The 12871-nt window shown below is 37.6% G+C and overlaps 1 protein-coding gene across 2 annotated transcripts in view; it reads left to right on the top strand.

The window, feature by feature from the left end:
• Window positions 1-24: 24 nt before the first annotated feature.
• KPNA5 (karyopherin subunit alpha 5) overlaps window positions 25-12871 on the top strand; it is a 21840-nt gene continuing 8993 nt past the window's right edge. Inside the window, exons 1-10 of one of the 2 annotated variants that reach the window (XM_080389714.1) lie at window positions 25-177; window positions 2355-2488; window positions 4837-4938; window positions 5021-5120; window positions 5912-6006; window positions 6845-6976; window positions 7922-8010; window positions 9190-9289; window positions 10899-11062; window positions 12152-12230. In XM_080389714.1, coding sequence (XP_080245840.1) covers window positions 174-177; window positions 2355-2488; window positions 4837-4938; window positions 5021-5120; window positions 5912-6006; window positions 6845-6976; window positions 7922-8010; window positions 9190-9289; window positions 10899-11062; window positions 12152-12230 — 999 coding nt within the window. In that variant the 5' untranslated portion in view covers window positions 25-173. Of the gene's footprint in view, window positions 178-2354; window positions 2489-3156; window positions 3270-4836; window positions 4939-5020; window positions 5121-5911; window positions 6007-6844; window positions 6977-7921; window positions 8011-9189; window positions 9290-10898; window positions 11063-12151; window positions 12231-12871 lie in introns of those variants that run through there. The other variant, XM_080389715.1, reaches the window with a different exon arrangement.

The following is a 12871-nucleotide window of genomic DNA, read 5'->3' as shown; positions in this document are numbered from 1 at the left end:
GACCGCGCGCGCAGAGCCTGCTGGGAACGGAGGGGCCCGCCCCCCACCCAGTGCGGCGCGCGGCGGGGCGGCGTCCGCCATCTTGAACTGCGATCGGCTGCCGCTGCCGCGCTCCGAAGCGGAGCGGGGCTTTCTCGCTTGGAGGGCGGCGGGTGCCGTGCGTCTCCGCTTCGATGGGTAAGAGCGACAGATCCCTGAGAGCTGGCGGGGAGGGGAGGGAGGAGGAGGGGCTGTACCCTCCTCTGGGGCGGAGTGCGGCGCGGCGCGGTGCCCCTTGCCGTAAGGCTCCCCGGCGCAGGCCGGTCTCCTGGCAGCTCGGGGGCGGCGGGCAGCAGCCGGGCGTTGCCGCACACGGCGCCTCGATCCCCACCGGGCGCCGTGGTCGGTGCTGGGACGGGGTCTTCCCGCGCTGTCCTCCGCTGCTTCCTCAGTCAGAGGGCTGCTGTCTTCCCGCTTCCCTGCACTGCTGCCGATGGAGGCGCATTTGCCACCCCCTCTTTGAGGGACGTGGGTGAAGAGGTTCGCTCGCCACTGTGCGGCCGGGGCGGGTGGCCGCTGGCCGGGCAGCCGCCCGGCGGACTTGCGCTCTGACCCGGCCCCGCGTCCGGCTCTTGGCTGGGGCGACGCGTGCGGCAGCGTCCAGTGTCCCCCGGCGGTGCCAGCCGGGGAGGGGGCGGCGGTAGAGCGAGGCGCGGTGATTAGAGAGCCTTATGTGCGCGGGGGGGGGGGCGGGGGGAACCCAACAAACGCATCATTTAGTGGGATAGGTCTAGGCACAACAGGTGGGCGAGCTGCAGGATGTGGAGGGATTTAGTGTTAAAACGAGTTTAGTTTTGCAGAGCAGAAGTGCAGACTTCCTTGGATCTTCATGCACAACTCATGAAGCCTGAATAGATCAGAGGCTGCCAGTCTTTTTGCCCTTACGATGTTTATACCAAAATCCTTGTGGGGTGAATGAAACTATAAATTCATAAGCTTTCCTTTTTGAATACGGTTTTGACGACAGCTTCCTCCCAGTTGAGCCTCTGTAACTCTTTATAGAGATGGTGACCTGACTGGGATACTTTGAGTCCACGCTTCTCTGGTTCATTGTTGGCCCTGACAGTTTTATTGGTGCAACTAAACTAGCAAGGCATGAATGATTAAGGAAGTGATGATGTTCTGGGACTAGTTAAGCCTGTAGTGTTATTGGAAAAATGATCTTAAATTGTACCTCGGAAGTTAAATGACAGCTGCTAGAAAATTGCTTCCGACAGTGGCACACTTAGCATCGTGGTCCAGAGATGGCAGTAGTTACTAAGTTTCCTGTGAAGCAAATGTATTTGGGTGAAACAGGCTGTTGAGTCCTTTGTGTATTGTTGATGTCAGCCTAAGTCTGCAAACTGTTTTCCTCTCCTAGCTTGTGTTTATTGCTCGGCAGACCTTGTTACCACTGATACAAAAATAAAATTGTCCCAGCATGAAAGTTGATAAGAGAATTATGCACAGCTCAAGAGCTGTAGTTGAGATGTTTTCATGTTGTGGAAGAATTCCAGACAAGTGAGAGTTTGTGTAGAGTCTTAAATCACATTTTGACAGTTAGTTCTCAGATGAAGACTACAGTTCTAACTTTAAAAAGTATCACCATACTATTAATAATATTTTCCAGTCAGTCAGTTTGATCATTTCAGAATTAAGTTTTATCACTTTTATTTTTTCACAACTGATATGCCTGAAATGACAGTCAGTTTCTAATCGTCTAATCCATCAAAAGAGCTGTTAATTGGAATGAATCAATAATTTTGTTAGGTATACCCTTTCCCATTTTACACTATCTGCATGCTACTGATTCTTAATTTGTTTTTCTGCATACAGTTTAGAACAAAACACAGGATAACCTTTAGATCTTTACAAAAAAAAAAGAAACAATGCAGTAAGTTATTAAATGAAACAGTAATTACTGCAGATTTTCTTTTTGGATTTGTCCTTATTTTTTAATACATGTAGTATTTTCTTTATAAAAGGAGGAAGCAAATTCCCTTACTTGCTGACAGAATCAAAATTTAGAATCATAAGGTTTTTTGTTTTTCAGTTTGCTCATAAGAGCCATAATTTCTTTTTGCAGTAGCTTATGACCTTTAATGAAGTATCTGATCCCTGAGATGAACTGTAGTTTAATCTGCCATTAAGAAATACCTAGCTAGGCAAATATTTTCCTCTGATTTTTATTTTAGAGATTTTTGCTGTTGAACTGGGTATTGCAAGCAGCTACAGGAATATATAGCTGCTGCAGTAGATACTTCTATGATACAAGAGGTGGAAGGTTTGTCTTGCAGGGTTTAGCCTTTTGGAGTAATTTTTCTTTTTTTCAATAGACAACATGGCAAGCCCAGGTAAAGATAACTTCAGAATGAAAAGCTACAAGAATAATGCACTTAATCCCCAAGAAATGCGCAGACGAAGAGAAGAGGAAGGAATTCAGCTTCGGAAACAGAAAAGGGAAGAACAGGTAAGTATCTTGGTGAACTGTTAACTGTTAAGGGCTTGTGAAGCTAAATTCAAATATATGAAAGGACTTGAGCAGGCTACTCCTTGAGCAGGCTACTCCTGTGGAGCAGAATCCAGAGTGCCAGGTTGAATATCTGTTTTCTGTGCAATCTTGGGGAACACCAGGCACCTCTTGATAGGATCATAAAAGCAAAAAGTGAACAGAAGCCCCCTTGAGTCACAAAGGCACTCAGAGGAGAGACCTGCGTCTTAAGTTTAATCCTCAGACTAGGTTTAGACATGTAAGACTGGGCTGAAAGGATACCCGTATTTCCAGTAAGAATTAGAAACATTGCATTCTCTTCCAGAGCTTGGGCCAAAGTTGTCTGTTAGAGGAGAGAGGATTACTTTCATCTTTGAAGCCATATTTCCTCTCGTCCAAGAGCTTTTTCTACGATAACTTATTAAAGTGTCTACCAACTTCTGATCCCTGAACCATTATACGTAACATTTGCCGTTGTCGTTACTGAATTTTTACTGATCAGAGTACATGGAGCATTGTGTAATTTAATGGTTTATGGTAGTTCCTTTTCCCAAAATGTTTAATAGTTTCTTGCCAGGAAGGTAAGGAATGTAGTTTATTTTTCCTGCTTGGTCTAAAGTGGCTGAATTTGTCTCCCACAACCTAGAGAGTGTCCCAGACACTGATCTACAGCCTTCTCTGAGGTGGGAATGCTTACCCTTCTCCTGGGAAAGTGGTGCTACTGCATGGAAAAAGAATGTAAATTAGTTGGGCCAGAGAGGTAAGAGTAAGTAGTACAATACTGGAGCATTTACCTCTGAATGGTAACTGCATTGCAGTTCCTGCTGAAAATTCTATGTGCTTTGTAGTAAATACTCCCTAGGTAAATTACGAAAATAATGAGTGTTTCCTTTCCCATGCTTACTGTTGTACCAATGAGAATACTGTTATATTCTCCTCGATCCTAATTTGTTGGACTGGTGGTTTTCAGCTCTTCTTGAATTGGAGAGAACAAGTTTATGCAGGGAGATGAGACTGCTTTTGCTCCAGAAGAAATTGAAACTGGTATATAGGCCATGATGCTAAACAATAAGAGTTTATACATTCCAACCAAGAGCTTCTCTGTCCTTTTTGAGTGCTAGAAAGAATGGTCTTCCAAAAGAGGAATGTTGTTTCTTTTTCCTTGGTGGGTTTAAATGGAATTAAACCTTGTTTATGTCCAGTATTCTGCAGTTGTTTTGTGTCCCGGATTGTGCCCAATCCAGAAGTGCAAGGGAGAGAATACCTTGTTTTAGGTTCCTGTTTGAAATATAGGTGGATGTGAACATGGAGTTGCCTCTGCAGGTGTGGGCATATACAATCACAGAAATCTAGGTGTCTGTAGACACCTACAGGACAAATCCTTCAGGATTTATTAAGAGGTTTCATTATTATGCTTATAGGTGAAATCTTAGTCCATGGACTGAGATTCTAACATTAATTTCTAGAGATACCAATAAATATTTTTAGAATTATTAATTACGGTAGTTGTAAGTGTAGTACTGGATTAAAAATGAAAATTTAGATTTGGTTTCTAGAAGAAAACAGCCTAATATGAATGTTTTGCTTGAATGCCAGAAAATAAAGAGGTGCTCATTAAACATAGCTTATTAAATATTACAGTGCAGATACATATTTTAAGCATAGGCAGTACATGCAGTCAACTGTAAATCAATTTTTGGACACGGAGAATATTTAATGTTACATAATTCAAAAAGTTCACCTTGAAGCTACGCTATTTTTTTCTCCAGCTGTATTAAAATAATGTTTCTGTTTTAATCTTTCTGCAACTGTACATGAAATATAGGTGCTGTTTAGTTGTCATGCAAAGAAAGTACATAGACCCTCTCTTGAAGGGAGGAATATTGTGTGCTAAAACATAAACTGTGTTGATGATTTTAGCCTATAAACTAAACCAGGAGAAAGTAGTTTGTAGAATACTATTTCCTCCTTCAAAGTAAATGCTAACTAATCATGAGGGTAAGAGGCTAAAAGTAAAAAGATCTGTGTCTTATTTTTCTTACATGTGCAAAAATGTATGGTTCTTTGCTATTTAAAAAAAACCACTTCATTTTTTAAGTGTCTCTCTGAAGTATTGCAGTGCAGTTATAAGATATGGACATAGTATTGTTTTTCTCCTTGATGTTCTTTAAACTTACATATAGAATTCCATTTACATGGATGAGTAGGAAGGTGAGTATTTGAAATACTTTGACTAGTATTGGTGAAAGCATTTCTTGAAGTGTTTGTCATCAGTACCCACTCTATGATAAGTTCTAATGTCTCCCAAAAATTTCTTCTTTGTTTAGCTGTTTAAACGCCGAAACGTTTCTCTCCCAGGAAATGAAGAATCTATGGTAGAAAGTCCAATTCAGGATCCTGATGTCAGCTCTACTGTACCTATTCCAGAGGTAATTACTTTAGAGTGTGGTTAGAATATTGTCTGTTAATGTGCATAGTACTAAATATAAGAAATCCTCCTTTCATTTTTAGGAAGAAGTTATTACAGTAGATATGGTACAGATGATTTTCTCAGATGATCCCGATCAGCAGCTCACAGCAACTCAGAAATTCAGAAAATTGTTATCTAAAGGTACATAACCATTGCCTGATTATTTTTTTTCGTTCCTTCTGCGTTGTTATTATGAATTTTAGTCATAGAGGCAGTTAACCATTAGTTCTGTTTTACTTTAAAGTAGAGCTTGCTGAAATTTCTCTTTATAGAGAACTGTGCCAAATCTCTTCCAACCTAATGACTAAATACAGAAAGCTTCATTATTCTAATGTTAAGTCTTTTGGACAAAGTAACAAAAGCAAGGCTATTTTGATTGCAGTGTCCAGGGCTGTAACTAACTGCACACTAACATTACTTATCGTACTTGTTGCAGTGATTCAATTTCTGATTCTCATCCTGTAATTGAGGGGAGAAAAATTAAATGGCTGCCAAAGAACAGTTGTAACTTGGTTTTGTTGAGACTGTAAGGCATGCAGTCTTAAATTAATGCTAGTATTTTTATAGTATGATAGGTAAAGGTATGCTTGATCATTTAAAATAGTATCTAATCCTAATTCTCTTCCACTGCCCTGAGCTACTAACCGAGGGAACAATGTTTTGTGATGTGTTACTAACATGCCCATGGATAGTAGTATGTGTTACTATTATTACACATAATATGGTGTTTACTAGTCGTTGCACTTTACAGAGATGATCCTAAAGTCTTCTAAAGTCAAAAGTTTAGCTTCTTCATTTGAGATTAAAATAACTGAATGCTAAAAATTGTGTTGACCAGAGAATCATATTAATGTTTTGTGTCATACTGAAAAAGTAATTTAATTGGTCTTTTTTGTTAGACCTACACACGTATGTTTGTTTTTATTCCGTAGAGCCTAATCCACCTATAGATGAAGTCATACAAAAACCAGGAGTAGTACAGAGATTTGTGAAATTTCTAGAGAGGAATGAGAATTACACTCTGCAAGTGAGTTTGGCTGGTACTCATTGGGGGTTTGGGGTGGGATTAGAAACCTCCCCAAAAGAGCTTCGGAAAATGAGTGGGTTTGGTTTTTTTTTTTTGTTTTGTTGTTTTTTTTTTTTAATAACCAAATTTAATTATTTTTAATCACCTAAGCTGTATGTTTTAGTTTTCGAATATGTCAGTGATTGCTGCTGAAATTGTGACTTGAATCTTGTGAATTTCATAGTAGTCTTTAGGGTCCTGTATTCAGCTGGTCAAATACTTAGGTCTTGAAAGCAGAATGTGCTCAAGAGGGTTTCCAGGGTGGTTTATTAAGATTATTGGCACTGATGTGTGAGCAAAATCTGTTCTATTTGTTTTAAGTATACTTTTCAGTTGAAATCTTGGAAAGTAAAAAAATTCAGGAAACTGAAAAGCTTGTATGAAACTCTTTTAGAAAATCTTTGAAAAATCTATAATTAACAATAGGAGTAACTAGTTTTGTCTACTTGTGGTAGCCCATGGAGTGGCACTTAGGCATTGTGTACATTCACTAGAGGAATTAAAATATAAACAGAAGGGATTTGTACTAGTTAATAGAGATTTGAAGTCTTCCTTACAGTTAGTGTGGCAAGCTAAAACCTAAAAATAATTTAGATACAGAAGGGTCTTATTAAATAGAGATTTTGTCAATGCCAATTATTTTATTGTATAGAAAGTACAATAATATAAATAATTGCATTTCAGTGGAAAGGAAAAGAAGTGGTAAAAGCAACCTCTGCAACTCTCATGTCAAACTGCTTTTCATGAATTTAATTTTTACTGTTGAGTGGTTTAACACAGTCTCTGTGCTCCTCAACAGTTTGAAGCAGCTTGGGCTTTGACAAACATAGCATCGGGAACGTTTCTACACACCAAAGTTGTAATTGAAACTGGAGCTGTTCCAATTTTTATTAAGTTGCTTAGTTCAGAACATGAAGACGTACAGGAACAGGTAACTTTTCTTGGGGTGTTTTATAACTACTAAAAATTAATTATTAATTTCTGAATGTTTTGGAGGGGCAGGGAGGTGGGGTGGCTAGAGAGGCTTTGAGCCCCATTTGCGTATGAGCCAATTGATCTGACTTCAGGAAGATAAAAATTTACCTTTTACCTTCAGGGTATTCCTCCCCCCCTGATTGTTTCAGGTGTCTTTGAACCTGTTTCTTATTTCCTGTTACTGAATAATTTCAAGAAAGCACCCTATTTCTATTGTGGCATTTACAGGTGGACAGGGTCTAAAACACCGTAATAGAAGTAATATAGTAGAAGACAATATGGATTTTTTTCCCCCCCTAAGTTAACTTGCAGTTTTATTTCCTGTATCCTTCTGCTCTTCCATCTTACTGTGTTACAGTCTTCATTAAAATTTTCCTAAACTTCAGGTTTTTTGGTTTGGTTTTGAGAGGGTTTTTTTTTTTTTTAAGAGAGGGGATTTTTTTTGTTTGTTTTTGAATGATAAACAAAAAAGATGTTTAAGAAAGGCTGTGATTTACTGGCTTTTATTTAGCATGTTTCAAAGTTTGTATAGTGAAAGTTCATGATTTTACTTTTTTATTCCTTATACATCGTTTGCAACTTTGAGCCAGTTCTATTTAGTCTATTACACATAGTGAGCAAACATAAATGTTGAAAAGGTGTGTGTCTTTTTTTTAATTGCAAACCACACAAATAAACATACTTTCATAATAAAAAGTTTTTCTTTCCTTGAAAATCTGGTGTTCAAACGTAGGTAATTGACTTTGAGTGCAGTATAGAAATCAGTAGTCTTCTGAAATTTTATATTTGGAATGATAACGCTTTTTTTATTCTGGAATATTTGCTGTAAAAATGTATAGATGATCTGTAAAAGTTGATTTGCAAGCATGTAGAAATTCATTTGGATGCTTTGCTTTTTAAGGCAGTGTGGGCTCTTGGTAACATTGCTGGTGATAATGCAGAATGCAGAGACTTTGTTTTAAACTGTGGAATATTACCACCCCTCTTGGAGTAAGTATTGTAAATTAATACTGTAATTGTAGTGCACAGGTATATATAGCTAAACTTCAACTTAAAATTTACTTGAAAAGAATATAAGATTTTTGCTAAATTGATGATGTTTCTAGTTTTTGTATTACATTGCTATGAATCTAACATCTTGGAGTACCTAAGCATCATGTATGTCTTTAATTAGTCCATGACTGGCATCTTTCCAATGTTTGCAAAAGGGGAGAGGTGTTATTTTACAGGTATGAAATTTCTGTGTTGTGCAGAACTCTAGTGTTGTCAGAGTTCTGGATATAGAGGGTGGAAGAGATTACGTATTTCACACTTGAATTTGTGTGATTCCAACTTGCTGGGCAATAGGCTGGTTTCTTCACCTTTGTCCAGTAACTCCAGGCTCTGGTCTTGCTGCCTATCCATTTGCTTGTTGAGATGAGCCGGAAAAGTAGTTGTTACGTGAGTTGTGTTCCACCAGAAGATTTCACTTTACTAGGAATATCATTCCAGCATTTACTATATGCTTAAAATGGCAGATAAGGTAGTTTCATCGCAGAAAAAATTAAGACAAATTCTTCAATTTATTATTGCTTAAAATAGTAAAATGCTTTAAATAATTTGTAAAATAGATTTAAAATAAGAAGAGGAGAGTGATTACTTTCCTCAAGGATTTAAAGAATTAACAGGTTTAGATGTTTTGGTATGTATCTGAAAGTGAACCTGATTTTTCAGGTGTTGAATCTTTTGCATTCTATTCAGAAAACCAGTAAAATGTTAACTTTTTTAGATGGTCTTTTAAGTTCTAACTTTTTATGCAATATTTTTATTAATTGCATTCTCTGAATGAAAGCATCAGTATTAATTCAAGGGAGGGTTGCATCTCCTAGCCCCCTCTGAAGACCCTCAAAAAAGATTGGTTGAATGATCTTTTCACATGAGCAATGGTTTATTTTATATGTGTATGCTTGATTTGGGAATGAGATGCCTGTACAAAATCATCCATTCGGATTCAGTTCATTCTAAGAAAAATTTGCTGCATGTAAGCTATGAAGAGAAATAAACTGAAATTAGTGCCAAATAATATGGTTTCTTTTCCTGATTTGAGGTACTCTTGGTAATAATAGACTTAAAAAGACTTAGCTTTTCAACAAGAAATGATTGGGTTTATTATTGTTGTCTCTCTGGCAGACTGTTAACAAATTCAAATCGTCTTACAACAACTAGAAATGCAGTCTGGGCTCTCTCAAATCTCTGTAGAGGAAAGAACCCGCCTCCAGACTTCAGTAAGGTATAATAAAGTATTCATTTTGTGCAATCAGAAAGCTGAAGATGATTTACGTTTGTAATATGTTATAACACACAGAATCCTTGAATCTGGAGATAGACTCAATTTTATCTTTTTAATGTAACCACACAGTCCTTGTAATCTTGTCCATCTGTTGTATCTGCAAAATATCATCTACTTTGACACCTATCAGCAATAAAATTAAATTACTTAAAAACTTGAGATTATAGTTAGATGCAAATAGTCATTCACTAGTATGAAATAACAGAAATAATGCATTCAGCACTAAATTCCTTGGGGCTGTATTTTCTCTAGATCTATTTTGGAGCATGTGAGTTATGTTTGAAGTTTTTTTAAAATTTTACTTGTTTATTATGCTTATGAGTGCATGCTGCAGGAACAAAATTTTGAGTTTTCTGTTCCATCAGATGCAGTTAAATCAGACTATGATGACAAAGGTGATCTGCTTGTATGCCTTCCCTTCCTCCTCTCTCCAGTATATGGTTGCAAAGACAGGAAGACTGTAGTGGCTAGTAGGAATATTAGCTCCTTACTTCCAATATGAAATTAATTTCTGATAAGGTTAATGACATTAAAAATTAAAAGAACTGAACATTGGATGTTCTGGTAGAAGAGGCTGAGGTTACGTGATGATTACAGATAATTTGGAGAGGATGTACATGTCTTGAAAATTACCTCATGAGGTGTTAATTACTGTCATTGCTACTTAATAATTCTGGGAGAGATATTAATGAAAAGGCGGTATTTCTGATGTCAATTAATTGATCACCTCAGTTGCTTTGCTTAAGTTACATCCTTCTGTCCTTCAGTAGTGTTTTGTTCTGGCAGTAAAAAACCCAAGGTTTCTTCCTGCTTAAGCACTTCAGTGGAAAAGAATGCCCTGTAGACGGCTACTAGTCCTTTGCTCTTTGCCCTTTACAGTAGCACCAGTTGGACACATAAGGGAGGCTGAACTGCATAACTGATGTAAGATAAAGAATTAGGTTCTACAAAGAATATGAAATTCCCAAGCTGTACAGCTGAAACCTGTCAGGTTCCAAGTGGTGTTAAGGTGGTCAAGTTGGCTCTGTTTGGAACTTGTATGAGATTAAGACTAGGCACTACAGTTGCACTGAGAACTGAAGTCAGACATTGCTTGTTTTGGTTCAGTTAACACTGAATCCTCTGTGAATTACTTTTGAGTTTCTTTGTGGTAAAGCAGTTGTAAATTGGTTATTACAAATCACCTCCAGTACTCCTACAAGGACAGCAATATAAAAAAATGTTATTACTTTGAAATTCTGTTCCCCACGTGATTAAAAAAAAATGACTAATTCCTGATCCTGTGGTTACCTGTAAAAGCAAATGTTTTTTGATTAGGCTGAACAATATATTGTCTCTAAATAAATAGGCTATGAATCAGGATTTATCCAATTTTCCAGCTTGAATTGCTAGTTTAATCAGAAAGTGTTCCACCTAGGTCCTGATTCGTTAATGAGGTCATGTGCTTTGACAGTAAATAGTTTCACACCTTCATGCCTTTGCAGAATGTTCTCTGAAACTTGAAAAATACGAAATACCTAATTTTATGCAATATTTTTTCTTAACCTAGGTTGCTCCTTGCTTAAATGTTTTATCAAGACTGTTGTTTAGCAGTGATCCGGATGTATTAGCAGATGCTTGCTGGGCCCTCTCTTACCTTTCAGATGGTCCCAATGATAAAATTCAAGCTGTTATTGATTCTGGAGTATGTCGAAGATTAGTAGAGCTGCTTATGTAAGTCTGGTTGTCACCAAATAAATGTCTTGCTGTATTGTTAATGAATTCAAATGGAGTTGTTTCTTCTCACCTGAAGTGTGAATGTATTTTGCGAGAAGTGATAAACGTGAACTCGGTCTGAAACTTTAAGTTGCTTGCTAGGTTGCTTGGCTCCTGAAATTTTTCTTGAGATTGACAGTGAAAAAAAGTTTTCTCCAAAGTATTCCTTTATAGTCTTTAAAACTGAGTGTAGGATTTATTTACATGGAGGAATAGAAGGTGAAGACTGAAAACAAAGCTTGACTTGCAAATTAATTCCTCAACTTTTTTTTTTTTTTCTCACTGTTGTATTTTGTTTTCTTACCTTTCTAGGAGATGTGGTCGCAATACAGACAGTTCTTGGACTCACGGAGTCCAGAGGCAGGCTTGTGCCACTTTTGAACTGTTCCAGTATATTTGGTTTATGGTTCATTATTTTCCTAGAAAGGGAGACTAAATCCCTGTGTTCACATGGAGACTGCAGAGTAGGTCAGGGATAGTAGTTCCCAGCTCTGACAGCTCAGCACAGTTTGCTCTTAAAGCTCATTTTTATAGCTGTCAGAGGGTGAGGGTGCTTTTTCTCCTGTAGAAGCTTTAGGATGACTGAGTAATTTCCTACTCCCACAGCTCAGACAGTTGTATATGGGAGTGCGGGCTTCATGTACTGGTTTCTAGGGTTATTGACTTGGAAAAGGGAAAAGTTGACTTACAAAGATGGGCTAAGTTTTAGTATACAGCTAATAATGCCCCTTTTGTTTCTGTAGCTATTGAATGATGCAGGTTCCAGTATTGTATTCAATAATACTTGAGCTGGGTGAAATTAATCTGCTGGACAGATAGGTTGCTTTAAGTTGAGTTGTTCCATAGAGATGCCCTTTCCTTGAATCTGCAGTTCAGTTGTGGGCTTGCAATTGGCGAATTTGGCTAAATAGGGGGAAAGTGTAAGAAGTGATTACATGTGTTCTATCACTATAAATTTAGCACCTGAAGTAAACCATTGTTCACTGAAAATGCAAAATTATACTTTTAACACTGGGTAATAGAAAGTGATTTAATATTTGTCTCCAGGCACAATGATTACAAGGTGGTATCCCCTGCATTAAGAGCAGTTGGCAATATTGTTACCGGAGACGATATCCAAACACAGGTAAGATAGATGATTTAAGAAAAATGGTCTGGCAGGACAGAATTTTGTAAAAATAGTGACAAAAAACCTGTCTAGTACAGGTATCTGTGTACGTCAGTGAAAGAGGCTCTGTACAAATCTATATTGTTAATTTGACAGTTTAGGCTGCTATTTTAAATGTTAAATTACTGCATGAATAAACTTTTTTTTACAATACTGTATATAGTGGATTGTTTCATTCCTATATGCCACTTTGGCTGTCGCTTCCCTATTGGTTTTTTTCTCCTTAGTTGAGACTCAATTATTTATTATTGTTCCCTTTTTAAAGTCTTCAAATGCAGTCAAATTTTTCACTTGTAAGCAAAAGTTATACTTGATTTGTCCATGAATTTGTGTTTGATAGTCTTACTGATGCAGTTCTAAAATTTCGTTTTTCAATTTTGGGCACTGGAGTTGAGTTTGATGCATTGCAGAAAATACTAAGATAGGTCCTACTTTAAAGAAAATGGTCTCTCAAAGGCTGACAGAACTAGTGTAAAGGGAAAACAAGGAAATAAGTTAATCACAGAATTTTTAGTTGTGAGCTCTAGGAGAGGATTTTGCTAAGGAATTATATAGAAAACATCTATATTTTAAAAAACAAATGAATTAATAACTATACA

The sequence above is a fragment of the Falco punctatus genome (assembly GCF_963210335.1).
Source record: "Falco punctatus genome assembly, chromosome: 5".
NCBI classification, from domain to species: Eukaryota; Metazoa; Chordata; class Aves; order Falconiformes; family Falconidae; genus Falco; species Falco punctatus.
The sequence above is the reverse complement of the archived record's forward strand: the minus strand, read 5'-3'. Positions and strand labels throughout refer to the sequence as shown.